Source organism: Rhea americana, unplaced genomic scaffold, assembly GCF_003343005.1.
Source record: "Rhea americana isolate MKP2758 unplaced genomic scaffold, rheAme1 scaffold_9, whole genome shotgun sequence".
NCBI classification, from domain to species: domain Eukaryota; kingdom Metazoa; phylum Chordata; class Aves; order Rheiformes; family Rheidae; genus Rhea; species Rhea americana.
Window position 1 is genome coordinate 10090510 of NW_028187088.1, and position 14979 is coordinate 10105488.

Sequence of the window (14979 nt, forward strand, 5' to 3'; positions counted from 1 at the left end):
GTGCTGCCTTAAACACAACTGTCCACCAAAGGAGAACAGGGTTAAACATGCTGCTGGAACACTGAGGTTATAATAAGTAGGTTAGACTGACTGACTGCTACAGAGATTGCTTGCTCTGAAGAAGCTGCCTTCTGATAGCCTTATATCTTCTAGTGGAAGTAGTAACACCTTCACCAAGACACTTGCCAGAGCTAAGCAGAAAATACAGACTTCCTTCTCCAAACTTAGGTAAAAAAACAAGCAAAYCCCTTGGGAGAGTGAAGCTTACCTCCAAATTGCTTCTTCCAGTTGCAGGGAATCTTACACTTCTGAGTCTTGGTGGTTTGTTTGCATTCAGCTCCACTGCGAGTGCCTTCACGTGTCCCCAGGCCACAGTCACCATTAGTGGGCACACAGACACTCCACTGCCATTCTCCACAGTCAGACTTCTTTGCTTTTTTCTCTGGATGATGTCAAGGAAGCAAATGCAAGCAAGAGAAGTGGTCAGTACCCAGAGCTTATGGAAAAGTTTCCATTCATTAGACTTGTTAAACAGTCATTACACATGAAAGAATAGATAAACACGACACTTTTAACACAATTTCTTCAAAAGCAGAAGATCCAGCATTCTCTACACAGGTCTACAGAGACAGAGCAGTCTCCTAGACTTTGACTCCAAACCAGGGTGGATCACTCAAATTCAGTCCCACTGTATATTGGACCACACAGATATTCTGAAGTAGATTCTCATTTTGGGAAGGTGGAATAGTCTGGACTTCCTGCTCACATGACTGGAACACTGTCATTGATGGCTATGTGCTTTTTAGGAAAGACAGGCCAGGAAGGCGAGGTGGTGGAGTTGCTTTTTATGTGAGAGAGCAACTGGAATGCATCGAGTTCTGACTAGGGGTGGAGGAGAAGGCAGTCGAGATCTTATGGGTAAAGATCAAAGGGCAGGCTAACATGGGGGACACTGTTGTGGGTGTCTACTACAGGCCACCTGACCAGGCAGGAAGAGGAAGTCGATGAGGCCTTCTATAGAGAGCTGGAAGTAGCCTCACAATCACAGGCCCTGGTTCTCATGGGAGACTTCAGCCACCCTGGTATCTGCTGGAAGGACTACACAGTAAGGCAGAAACAGTGCAGGAGGCTCCTGCAATGCATTGACGATAACTTCTTGTCACAAATGGTGGAGGAGCCTACAAGGAAGGGTCTCCTGCTGCATCTTGTCCTTGGAAGAGGGGACAGGCTACTTGGGAGAATTATAGGAATGCAGTCAGAGGAAGGCGAGGAAGGCTAAGGTCCAGCTGGAATKGAGTCTTGCAAGGGAYGTTAAGGACAACATGAAGGGCTTCTCCAAATACATCAGTAGCAAACGGAGGACTAGGGAAAATGTGGGCCCACTACTGAACGGGGCAGGGGCCTGGTGACAAGGGATACAGAGAAGGCAGAATTACTGAATGCCTTCTTTGCTTCAGTCTTCACTGCTGAGGGCAGCCCTCAGGAATCACAGAGCCTGGAGGCAAAGGAGAAAGTCTGGAGAAAGGAAGACTTTCCTTTGGTTGAGGAGGACAGGATTACAGATCTTCTGGGCAAGCTTGATAACCACAAATCCATGGGCCTGGATGGGATGCACCCACTAGTGCTGAGGGAGCTGGCGGATGTTGTTAACAGGCCGCTCTCCATCATCTTTGAAAAGTCAGGAGAGATGCCTGAGGACCAGAAGAAAGCCAATGTCACTTCAGTCTTCAAAAAGGGCAAGAAGGAGGACCCACGCAACCATAGGTCAGTCAGCCTCAYCTCCATCCCTGGAAAGGTGACGGAACAGCTCATTCTGGATGTCATCTCCAAGCATATGGAGGAAAAGAAGGTGATCAGGAGTAGTCAGCATGGATTCACCAAGGGGAAATCCTGCTTAATCAACCTGATGGCCTTCTATGATGGAATGACTGGCTGGGTAGATGAGGGGAGAGCAGTGGACATTGTGTACCTTGACTTCAGCAAGGCTTTTGACACTGTCTCCCGTTAACATCCTCCTACATAAGCTCAGGAAGTGTGGGTTAGATGAGAAGACAGTGACGTGGATTGAGAACTGGCTGAAAGGCAGTTGTCATCAGTGGCACAGAGTCTAGTTGGAGAYCCCCAGGGCTCATTGCTGGGGCCAGTCCTGTTCAACTTATTCATCAGTGATGTGGATGAGGGGACAGAGTGCCTCCTCAGCAAGTTTGCTGAGGATACCAAGCTGGGAGGAGTGACTGATACACCAGAGGGCTGTGCTGCCATTCAGAGACATGTGGACAGGCTGGAGAGCTGGGTGGAGAAGAACCTCATGAGGTTCAACAAGAGCAAATGCAGAGTCCTGCACATAGGGAAAAATAATAACTCTAGGCACCAGTACAGGCTTGGGGCTGACCTTCTGAAAAGCAGCTCTGCAGCAAAGGACCTGGGAGTGCTGGTGGATGACAAGTTGATCAGTTGACCGTGAGCCAGCAATGTGTCCTTGTGGCCAAGAAGGCCAGTGGTCTCCTGGGGTGCGTTAGGAAGAGTGTTGCCAGGAGGTTGAGGGAGGTGATCCTGCCCCTCTACTCAGACCTGGGGAGGCCTCATCTCGAGTACTGTGTCCASTTCTGGGCTCCCCACTACAAGGGAGACATGGAGCTACTGGAGAGAGTCCAGTGTAGGGCTACAAAGATGATCAGAGAGCTGGAGCATCTGCCCTATGAGGAACGGTTGTGAGAGCTGGGCCTCTTTAGCCTGGAGAAGAGAAGACTGAGGGGGGACCTTATCAAYGTCTACAAGTACCTRAAGGGAGGGTGTCAAGGGGATGGGGACAAACTCTTTTCAGTTGTCCCATGCAACAGGACAAGAAGCAAYGGGCAAAAACTGAACCACAGGAAGTTCCGCCTGAACGTGAGGGGGAATTTCTTCACTGTGAGAGCGACGGAGCACTGGAACAGGTTGCCCAGAGAGGTTGTGGAGTCTCCTTCTCTGCAGATCTTCAAGGCCCGCCTGGAGGTAACCCTGTCTAACATGCTCTAGGTGACCCTGCTGAGCGGGGAGGTTGGACTAGATGATCTCCAGAGGTCCCTTCCAACCTTACTGATTCTATGATCCTCAAAGTACTGATCTAAATATGCAGGAATGCTCATTCAAAGGACATTCCTCTGTCCTTTAGTAACTGATGGTGTATAAATATTTTCAGTGTCAACTGAAGACCTACACAATATACAGATAAGAAATTTATGTGCTGACATCATGTATCAGAGGATTTGAGCACCTCCAAGGAAGAGYATGGGATACAAACTTTTCATTCGTAGAGCATGTTACAGTCTGTGTCAGCATATAATCTAAACTTCAAAGGAAAGAACCAACTAGATGGATTAGGGTACTTGAATGCAAGTTTAATACAGTTATTGATCACTTTACATGTAAATGGTCAGAATCTGATCAGAACACCTCTAAATGCTGACTATATAGGGTTTTGCTGCTCCAGAACAAAAGGAAAGGTCTTCATTTAAATCCTTACACCTAAGTCTGATGAGAAAAATTAGCAGTGTTATCAAACCTAAGAGTTCAAAATATTGTGAGCACAAGCAGCTTTAAGTAACATGAACAGAATGATTTGCTTTTTAGTCTTTGGATTCACATTTTCTCATATTTCCATACAGCCACAACAGTTAGAAACATTCTTTTCTAATGAGAACACTAATTCTAAAGGATTCACAGGTTATATTAACCAGTAGGTAAGTAGTCTGTAAATAGYGAAGTTTTAAGAAAAACACCAAAAGATGTCATCCATAAAAAACATTAAAACTGGGTATGATAGATGTGAATTTTCCACCTCAAGCCTGTCTCACCTATAATGAGGTCTGAGTTCATCTCTGACAGGAAGCAATTACCACTGGATGTCTGGTTGTCTATCTGAAGCAGAGGCTTAGTTCAATTCATCGCTGAATGATTTCCATATCACACAGAACTGGTAGCATTTTCATATACAACACAGAATGAGCAACCTAACTGCTCCTCTGTGGTTCTCTCTTCAAGCATGAACTCATGCTCTGAGCAAATTTTAAGGAAAGCTGACTTGCAATGCCCACTCTGTGATAAACTAAGAACTTCAGTCTCTGGGGCTGTCYAGTTGGCAGCTTTCATGGAAACTAATTTCTGTTTTCCTATTTAACATAGAATAACATGTCACAGCCACAAATCTCTACCCTGAATGTCACAAGGTTAATGACTGCCCTGAATTTCATAACAAGACCAGAAGCATTTGACATTCTCCCACCCACGCAATCTACCTCTGGGATTAATTTTGGATTACTTTAGACCTTACCTGGTTTCTCTTTTTTGCCAGCCTCAGTGGTGCTCACAGCTGCCAGAATGAAAACAAGTGCCAGAAGGGCAGCTGTGAACATTCGACGTTGYTGTTGCTGTTGCATTCTGGGGATTAACAAGAGAGAGGAAAATTGGTTGATTAGATTGTAAAGTATCTAAGGTATGGCCACAGCATTTCTGGGAGCTATACTTCAGGGACACAAGATATAAGCAGGTCAAACACACTATCAGCTATTGGCAAAATGGGCAATTATTTTTGTTACAAACAGAATACAAAGATTTTTAACCTTTTATTTTCCATTCTAAGTACCAAATTGCTAATCTACATCACTGATGTTATGGATGAGCTTTGCCACAGGAAGTTCAATAATTCAATATTGCTCGTTTTGTAGAATCTTGAGAGAGACTGAAGTCTACTGATAGGCCTGGAACTTCTCTCTTCTTTCCTTACATCTGGCTGTGATGTTTACATCTGTCGTGTAAAACTAAACATAACATATACTTGGTCTTTCAGTTTACCAAGTAGTATAAAGTAGGGAATGCTACACAGTGCACCTTGTGAGAGTCCAAGTTTTTGTCAGGCTTATTTGAGATTTTAAAAGAGCTTTTTTCACAAAAACATCTTATATAGGTAAAATGTGATGCACTATCTTAATTGTCATTGGCATGTTGCTACCTACCTTTTCCTTCCCGTCCAATTAGTGTCTATCCCTAATATCAGTTAAGCTAATTGCCTCAAATGCAAAATGGGTACACAGACTTGCACACATAGCTACAGGCTATCCCTAGCATGCTAATGAAGTATATGCAATGAATCCAAAATCTGGATTTGGGAACCAAATACTCAAATATAAAAAGGAATTAAAAGCATTTGCCTGGCAGTGAAGAATCAATTATTAGCCAAATCAATTATTAACCAAAAATCACTCAGACCTGGCAGAATTAAATGACTTCCATAAACATTTCCCCTTCACTTTGTTATAATTTGCATTGCCTCATCTAGGCTCCCTGAAAGCAGAGCCGTAAAAACAACTGAATATGCTACAACAGCAGGGTACAAAGACAGTCGACTAGAGACTATTTAGATGGAAAGATTCCCAATCCTTTTTTTAAACCAGAGCTCATGCCATTCATGCCATGTCAGTGCATAGAAGAAGATGCCAAGGGCACTAGCCATTAAGATGGCCTTAAAGACTCAACTAAACTGATATTACTTTTAAGCACCCAGGTTTAATATTATGCTAGAAGCCAGATGAGAAATTTTAATAAGTAGGTTTGCTTAAATAAAGTTCATGCACAGACTGCAAGAGACCTGGCATTCAAATGTCTGAAGCAGCTGTCAGTAGCATCAGTCTGGTTTACTTCAAAAGCAAGTCCTGTCATGAAGAAAAAAAAAAGGCCATCAGTGTTTTCAAGGGCATTCGGAACTTAAACAGAGCCTGAAGCAATAGCACACATGAACCCTGCTCAAGCTTTGGGTTGTTTTTTCCTCCTTTCTGCTAAGTTTCTATTCAAAGCCTCATATCCTTTAAAGAAAATGAAACGAAATTAGATGGAATAAAACAAAATACGCAACCTGCTTCTTCACTCAGCTTACATTGTAGATCGATTCTCCATAACTAAACAGAGTTACAACACTGTTAGTATGTCAGCCTTTTCCTCTTCAGCCCCCTTCCTTTGGGGCAACTTTGCCATCTGTAGCACTGCACCTCATCWTGTGCCCCATTTCCACTATAATTTATCTTCTTACTCCTCTCTTCCAAGCTATTCACTAGCACTCCTTAGTTGAAGGAGTATTAACAGCTGGCATGGAAATACATAAAGAAAGAGACCTGCCATAATTACTTCCATAGTCCAAAATACCACCCCAGAGTGCTGACTGGGRGTGTTAGAACCTGATGCAAGGCTGTACCAGTGGGTTTGCTGCACAGGAGACGGTGTATGTAGGAGAAGCACCATGATGGCTTAAAGCTCCCTTCTGAATCAAGATGGTAAACTACACCCTGTGTTAGCCATGGAGAGCTGCGAACAATTGACTTGAGGAAAGCTGCATTATAGAGAGTTCAGCAAAGCCTCAAATGGAAATCTGATCAACTGATGTTATTTCCCTCCAAAGAAGTGCAGGCAAAATACCTATTTTGAGTCTGAAACGCTCCAGAAGCCCTATAAACAAACAAATAAAAACAAGGAGTCTTGATATAACATATATGCCTAAGACTCCAAGTCTCTCTATGGCCAATATAATTGCCAAGTTGTCCAAGACAAACACCAAGCCTACAGATAYGTATATCCCTCAGGCACCTGAAGTGCCTTTGCTATTAATTATAAACCAGTGAAAAGACATGTAATACAGAATCCCTTCCTTCACACCATACAAACATCTAGAATCTGATATAACTGATGCAACTATAGAAAATTCCATAATTGTTATGTRCATGATAGCTCAGCAAGGGCAGATGCTCCCAGGAAATTACAAGCATCACCCTACACCCTGCATTCATTACTTATCTAAATACCAGACCTTTTTTTCAAAAAGCTGTAAGAATTCTACCTTTCAATAATAATTTAATAACTTGAGTTTAATATTCAGTTTTCCCTGTAAATATTTCAGYTAAGTATTAAAAAGATGGGTAAGGAGAAAAACTTGCCAATGTGGGCTTGTTTTTCAAAACAATAAAGCCCACTGAAAATAGCTCTTTTTTCTCAATTTTGAAGGTGACAGATTTTCCCTTCTTGTTAGAGTCTGTGATAACATTTCCAGTTCAACTTTTAYTTTTAACTCCAGTTCACCCTTGATTTAAAGTACTGCCAAAAATTTTAATATCAATGAAAAAATAGGTGTTTCATAACATGCAGAATGGATGCCTCTTTGATTTTTGTAATGAGTTTTCCATTTACAGCAGTAAATGGAAACAAGTAGATTCTATGTCAAGAAGGAAAAGTGTTTTTAAAATCCTGTATGACATCCACTAAACAGAGCAAGACAGAGGCATTTAAAGAAACAGCAATGGCATTTACAATCAACAGAAAGGAAGAGTCAAAAATAAAAAAGAAAGAAAGGAGACAATTAGGATGGAGGAAGCTACAGTAAACAAGAGAGAAAAGCTAAAGAGAGAGAAAGAGGGTTTAGAACAGATTATATAGTGAGCTGAAGCAAGATCAAAAGAAGAGAGTATGAAAAGACATTGCTAAAATCATGAAAAGAGCACCAAAACAAGAATGAGAAAAAAGAAAAACAGTTAATGAGAGTTAAACACTAAAGAAGAGAGTGTTATGAAAACATGAAGTGTGTAATGAGGTGAGGACTGAAGCACAACTGAAATGAACTGTAGCAAGTGGCTTYTTCCAACAAAATTGAGGCACAAGAATTACTTCCATCTAACAGTTGATTTCACAGTCAATCTCTGTGCTAGCAAAAGCTAGCAAAAATGAAAGGAAAATAAAAAATTGGGAGGCAATCAGAAAATCTAATGAATTCATCAACCATCCATGTGTGAATTGAATTGTACACGGAGGTCCAGAGAGCCAGGCACAAGTCATACTGTCTCTACAGCTTAAAAGATTTTGGAATAGAGCTCAAGCCTCCCACTCCWAATCTTTCACTACCTCCTGACCCTATTTTACAGTAGCACCCATCTCATCTGAAACTCTTCATTAAATCATTCATTCTGTGTTGAGTTCAACCCCCATGACTGACTGTACCAGCTCTTTAGGGAAATATCTATTCCAGGACCTGCACACAGAGCTCCCAAATCCACTAGGGACCATACTGTATCCACATAGTGCAGCACTGTGACATGCAGACACATCTGCTTGGGTCCAGAAAAATGACAGACATGTTCATACAATGGCACTCCTGGTCTAATGAGCCCAAAAGGTTTATTCCCTCCAAGAGCAGATCCTGCAGACATGGCTTGCTGCTTCCATATCCAAGTTAGCATCACAGAGCATCACCAAAGCGTGTTCACAGTGCACTCCTTACACCTTTGCATCTCAGTTATTGCAAGCCAAGTTCACTGCTGTGGCTCTACCTGTGTTCATGCAATAAACACACACAGCTTCTCCAATTCTCAGCTGTTTCCTTCATCTGCTCCAATTTGAATAAGCCTTCTCTGAATGCAGGCATCCAGAACAAAACACACAATTTCAGATGAAGTTCCATCAGTGAGCAACAGTGTTTGTTTTTACTAGTCCTACTGAAGCTAGCATATGCAGCATTTCCTAAGATCACATATGCCTTTTGTAGTTTTTTTTTCCTGTTAATAACTATTACTCAAGCCCTTTTCTTCATCTGTTTTTTCCAAAGCAATTGGCAAGGTCCAAGCTTATAGAAGGAATATGATTTCTTAGTCTGTATGAGTATCATCTTCTACTGTAAACTATTAGGTTTTGTCACATGATTTAAGCCATCTTCCAGCTCAGGCAATATAATATGCCAAACATCACCTGTGCTTACAGTGCTGTTTCTCTGTAACACAGTATTATCATCACTAGTAAGGGGGCAGAGGCTTTGCACTGAGTTTGCAAGGTCTCAAGATGAGGCTTGTTCAGTTTATTCTGCCTGCACTTTCCTCAACCTACCTACAGCTTTGTTTCCTTGGTTTAGCTGTAACAGTAATTTTTCCAGCTGACCAGGTGGCTATGGTTAATATGTTTTACTTTTGTTTGTCTTTGAATGGTACCACCCAGGTTTTATGACTCCAACGTAACAATGAAGTACAGACAAACATAGGCCTAATATCTTAGCAGGGGAGCTGAGGCACAGGAGAAGTCCAGGCAAGGGATRATTCAAGATGGGACACAGACTTGACAACAGAGATCTCAGAGTTATAAACAATTCAGCAATGGACAGTTAAAGGAAGGCAGACCTGGAGCTGGACAAAACTGCTCTTAAGAGGTAACAAAGAGAACAAAGAAACAGCATCTAACATATGTGAAAGGCACCATATATAGTAAATTTGGTTGTAACAAGCCTAAAACTGATCCCAAGCGGCTCCTAGAGTGAGGAAGGAGAACCCATCAGCATGAACCTTTTTTTTCCTCAGTGGAGGACTCCCGTTGCTAACAACTCACCTTAACACTGGCACCATCAACACTAGAATGAAACCACCAGCCTCAGAGGCCAGAGGGCTGTGGTAGGGAGAGTATAACATCAGGAAAAGTGGTAGAAACCAGTAAGTTTATGTGCAATCATTTTAACTGTATTATTACTGAAACTTCTTCTGCCTAGATGAATTAGTTCTGTAATAGTCATATCTGGACTAATAATGATTCTTAGAATGTTAAGATTTCATTTATGCTACCAAAAAATTCTTAGTTTTATACAAAAATTGTGCTTCCTCTTTGCCCAGAAACAAAATTTTGAGCATAAAAATGCCTCCCAACTTTGTTATTTAGAACATTATCATTTTTATCCCATGATCAGAAATAAAATAAACCCTCAAACCAGACTTAAAAAATTCCTACAGCCAAATATTTCTCTTCATAGCACAGCTCACTTTTGAGTCCTCTTTAAGTTCCTTACCCTTTTGTGTGAATCCCCATTTTTTTCTGGTTGATTTAATAATTTGTCAAGTCCCACAACAAATGCTTTAATAAAACACAGTTAGATTAGTCCCAGATTAAAGTCTAGAAAATCAGTTTTCAAGGAAGCTAATTTGAAAGATCAGTCTCCCTTCAGTAAATACACAGTGTTTAATGAAACTTAACATTTACTTCCAATTCTTAAATTATTCTTATTCAAAATGTGTTCCATTTCACAGTCATCAAGGGCAGACTAACAGATTTGTAATTATCTGATCAGTTAAATATAAATATTTGCTATGCTTCAGCTACACAGCACCAGGAAGTACTAGATGTGTATATTAATAATATTTCTTAATGAATCTGAAATGGCATGCGCCATTTTTGCAGTAATCTGACATGAAAACACATAGTTTTCTCTGTAAAAGAGGAGTTGAGAGCATTCAGCTCTTAAGAGCTTGATCTCTGTGACAGCTGCAGAAACTTCTGCTTCCCCTGTTCTCCCCCTCATTAGCTACCGGATACATGTCGCTGTGCTTTCTATGATCTCACTTATTGAATACTGAGGCCAATGCTCACAGTTTTGTAGCTAGATCCATAAACATCCAAACTGTAAAGTCTCACTGTAAAAGTGTTCTCCCTTCCTCGCGTGCACACACACACGTTTTATTGTTTTTATTTTCAAGACAAGAAAAATCTTTTATATTCGCTTTCAATTTATCTTGCAAGATTTCAGTGAGCTTAATTTTTGGAGAGATACACAGCAATCTGCCATTTCTGGACTTCTAAGACACTTTGAGTGATCCGTACCATTTTTCTAAATTCCTGTGAGTTCCAGAAAGCACTTTAATGGGTTGATCCCCCAATATAGTTTGCAATTCCTCTCTAGAGGCTTTCCTGCCAATCCCTTTTTTCTTTTTCTTTTTCTTTCTTTTTTTTTTTTTTTTTTTTTAAGGACACAAATTTCAAGGGTTTTTTTTCTTTGATACAAAGAGCTTTGAAAACCTTATTTAGACATCATTTGACATCAACTGAAACATACTTTTAATGTTTGATTCAGAGTTATTTTTAAGGAATATCTTTTCTGCAAGGTCACGCTGAAATAAATTCTAAAATAGCATCAACTTATCATAGTCCTTTGTAGTAGATATTGAAGAAATCATGTCCTCAAATATCTAGCCTATATACTATTGTTATTGGCACAATTTCTCCTCTAAATCTGGATGGATGTACCTTTCTATAAGAACTCCTCATGAGATTTTCCTCATGCATAAGATCACAAGGACTTCTACCTAAATCCACATCCAACTTTGAGTTGACACAAAACCAGTAGATATTTTTTTCCTTTCTTCTGCAAAGTAATTTTGAATCATGTGAATTCTGTTATGCATACTAGTAGTTTTTGTTTTATTTTGGTTTTAATAATGTGTCATTAATTTCCATTATAGCTATACCATTTTTACTCTGATTTCTATCTTTTCTGGATAGGACTTGAAGGGTATATCTGCCAATCATGACTGCTAATTCAGTGTGTGTAGGGACTACCCCAGTAATATCCTTATGTGCATTTCAAGCAGAAATATAACTACAGCTTAGTGGTTTAAGTCTGTAAGTGAGCCAAGGTTTGTGAAAAAAGAAAATATCTTTAATTACAAAGAATGATTGGTCTAAATTAGTCTACCAAAAGATACTTTCTCTGCCAAAACACCCTTGCCTTTTTCTCACAAGTAACATGATTATGTTTAAAAAAAAATATTAAAGAAAAACTACTAGAGCAATGATGAAATGCCAGTTTTTCTTGGGTTAGTTAAATAACAAAATGATATTCTATCCTCATTTTTGGGAGGGGTTGGTCAGTGAACAAAAAGGAAAAAAAAAGGCAGTAACAACGTATTTAATCAGAGACCTGCAATTRCTGCATTAAGCATCACAAGATGCAAAATCTATGTGATCATTTCTCTTATTCCTTATACTTCCCTGTGAGGGATCTGTACTCTTCTGTGATACAGCCATGAAATTTTGGGAGCTACATCAGCAACACCAATCATTGGTGGCCAGTGGTCTCAGTCTGTGTGCTAACAAGTTAGTTCAAAGTGATGCAGGAAATCACCAACCCTACTGAGAAAAGCTGCCTGCATTCCAGCAGCAGGAAGATGGCTGGTTTGCAAGGGCTGCACCCCACTCCTCTGCCTCTGGGTCACTGCTCCAACAAGATCAAAACCGTGCAGCCAGTGGGTTGATTGGGTGAGCAAAAAGATAGAGCATAAGAGTTTCTACTATGAGGCAGTTCTGAGCTTTTCCTTTTTTCATGTCCTCTCCTTATATTTAATAAGGGGCACAGCATGACCCTGATGACAAGCCCAAGTCAAATGCTTCACTTCAAAAATTGCAGCATGCAGCTTGGGGACTACATTTTTCAATAYGTAATTAATTTCACATTCTCTTCTCAACATGGACATCATTAAGGACCAGAAAAATAAACCTTAAGGCCAGTGGGTTATGCCAATGCTATAAAAGTAAGCAGGGAAATGAAGAGTTGCATGAATGTAGAAAATTATTAAAATGTTAACCAAGAAAAAGTTGAAAACAATGTTCAACTAGCATTCCTTGCCTAGCTTTGTTCAAGTAAATAAACTAAAATAATTGGTCAAGTTGTGGACAACAGTTCCCCTAGCCTTTATATTTGTACAGTTGATTGCATGTTTTTTGCTTGCATCAAGCTAAGGCAAGTACACATGCTGGGATATTTTATATTTCTAGTTCCCTGGACACAAATTAATAGTTTGGGTTGATAACAAATACTTGTGGGTACATAAAACCTGCCTTTTGATGCAAAGCAGAATTTAGACTGACTTAAGATGCAAGAAAACAGCTGGTCAAAAAATATAGAAAACATATTTTCCATTGAAAATATTTTGTCAAAATTGAAATGTTTCATGGGAGAACATCAACAAAACAAGATGGGAACTTTTGGAAGTTATTTTTATGAATTAAGCTTATTTTTGTTCTTTCTATTTCAATAATACTAAACTCTATTCCTTTCCATAAAAATATAATTTTATAGGAGACATACAATGCATCCTACTGTTTCACACAGGCAGAATCTCCAAACACAAATAKAATGGTAAGAAATAGTTTTTTATAAGTAGCAAAGTAGTAGGTGGAAACACAGTCCTAAGTCAACCCCATAAGGAATATGGGTCATTGAAAGACCATCTCTAAAGAGARCTGGGCAAACCCTTCCAAAAGAAATTTAAAATTCATTGTCTCCCTCCTTCCAAATTTGCAACCTGAGGCTACGTGAAAGTGATTTTATTTTCAGAAAGCCCAGAGAAAACTCTTAGAGAATTTTAAAAATATCAGTCCTTCAATTCATACAATGCTTGGCTCCAATCTGGGCATTCCTATTTTTCTTTACATAAGTCTTTCTTCCTTTCAACATTACCACAAGAGCTACACCTTTTTGGTATCCTAAGGGGATATTAAGAAATTCACTATGTAAAAGTAAAAGACTGAAAAAGCCATACTGTCCTTTCAAGACAAGCACATTGCATGTTTATTAAATATAAAGGGGGAGCTTGATATTTCTCTGTTGGTCCCTAGCCAGTGTATAGAGATGATTTTCCTAACACTGGCCTTYCAAATTTCTCTCTCAGAAACTACACTGTTTAAAGGAATGCTTTTGAAAATCAGTTTTCTCTCCTTCTCCTCTCCCCTGTTGCTTCTTTTTCTCTCACCCACAACATACATTTTTATCCTCGGCTTTGCTCATGGTGGCCTAAGTTAGTCATGGCTTTCAATTGATAACTGACTTCTACACCTGTCTCCTCTATTAACCTTCTCTTCCCACAGCTCTAGCTGAGAGGCTCAGAAACAAAAAGGAAACAAAACACAAAACAAGGCTGAAGTTTCAGTTCATTCTACTGTATTCCTAGCTTTTAACTGGAAGCCCCCTTTAAGCCACTTCTGTTACAGTAGTTTTGTTCTTCTCTGCTCATCCCACAATGATCTCAATTGCTGTAATAATCACTATTTATTAGACGCACTGGGTTTCTTTACACTTTCATTTTCAAGACTGGAGACTTTAGAACCATCCTGGATTTGACATACCAGGAAGACCATAGAAGAAGACCCACGTCCATTCTCTACATTTTTGTTGTCGTGAGACAAAGTCAGAGACAGCAGCTCGGCTCTCTTGCGCATCACCTGCATTAGCATATCTCTCCTGCAGAAACCACCTGTTCTAGTCACGAGTTTCCCCAACCACAAATGCTGGTAAATATTCTCACTTCCTTCTCTTTCAACTCTCTCTTTATCACTTTTATGAATTCCAATATGTAGAAAATACAGCTGCTTGATAGTGGCAGGAGGACAAAGTAAGTAGATCTGAAAACAAGCTCTTGTTACAGTTATKCCTTCTGCCTYCCTTTCCTACYCCAAATTCACCWGTTTCTGTGATCTACCTAACTTCTTTTGCTTGCCTAGGATTGTTAAGACACAAAGTATCTTTTCATGGTTTTGCAGTGCCTCAGACAAGTGTCCAGATCYCTACTGTTTAGATACTATGATACAACAGGACTACAAAAGGGTAAATAAATATCATAATAYGAAGTCTTCTGGTATAAGAAACACAGCTGCCGCCTCCTTGTCTAGCTACTATTTCTTTCTACCAGAGCTGAATTTGAGTATGATCTGAAAATGTTTAGAGTAAGGGGTGGCATGGTCTCATCCCTTTGCTAAATGTAGATATAATGAGCTACTACAAACATCACAGTCAGAAAACCAGGAATGATCAATGAATATAACTAGTTTTGTACCTGAGTAGATAGCCAAGAATTAGTGCTTTTACTATGAGGGAAAGAAAAGATAAACACTGATTTCACCACAGTCCCAGTGGTCATACCTTTACTGCAAACGCACCATGATCTGAGAGCTGTTTAATCTGCGATATATTTTTTTCATAATAAACAGCTGTATTGTATAAGCCAGGCAGTTGCCTCGACTGTATTCTCATTCTCACTTCCTCCTTCTGCACTAATGAGGATGTTTTCAGCYGGATGACACTGGGCAAATCACAGCATCTATCCCTATTCTCATTTCTCCATTTATGAAATGGGGATAATAGTACTTGCCTCCTTCAAA

At 39.9% G+C, this 14979-nt stretch overlaps 1 protein-coding gene across 3 annotated transcripts in view; it reads right to left on the reverse strand.

Moving 5' to 3' along the window:
* Positions 1–14979, reverse strand: part of PTN (pleiotrophin) — an 86493-nt gene that overhangs the window by 25976 nt on the left and 45538 nt on the right. For all 3 annotated transcript variants that reach the window (XM_085324113.1, XM_085324116.1, XM_085324115.1), the window contains 2 exons: positions 4313–4419; positions 269–442 (listed from right to left, as the gene is read on the reverse strand). In XM_085324113.1, the coding sequence (XP_085180239.1) occupies positions 269–442; positions 4313–4418 (280 nt within the window). In that variant the 5' untranslated portion in view covers position 4419. The remainder of the gene's footprint in view (positions 1–268; positions 443–4312; positions 4420–14979) is intronic.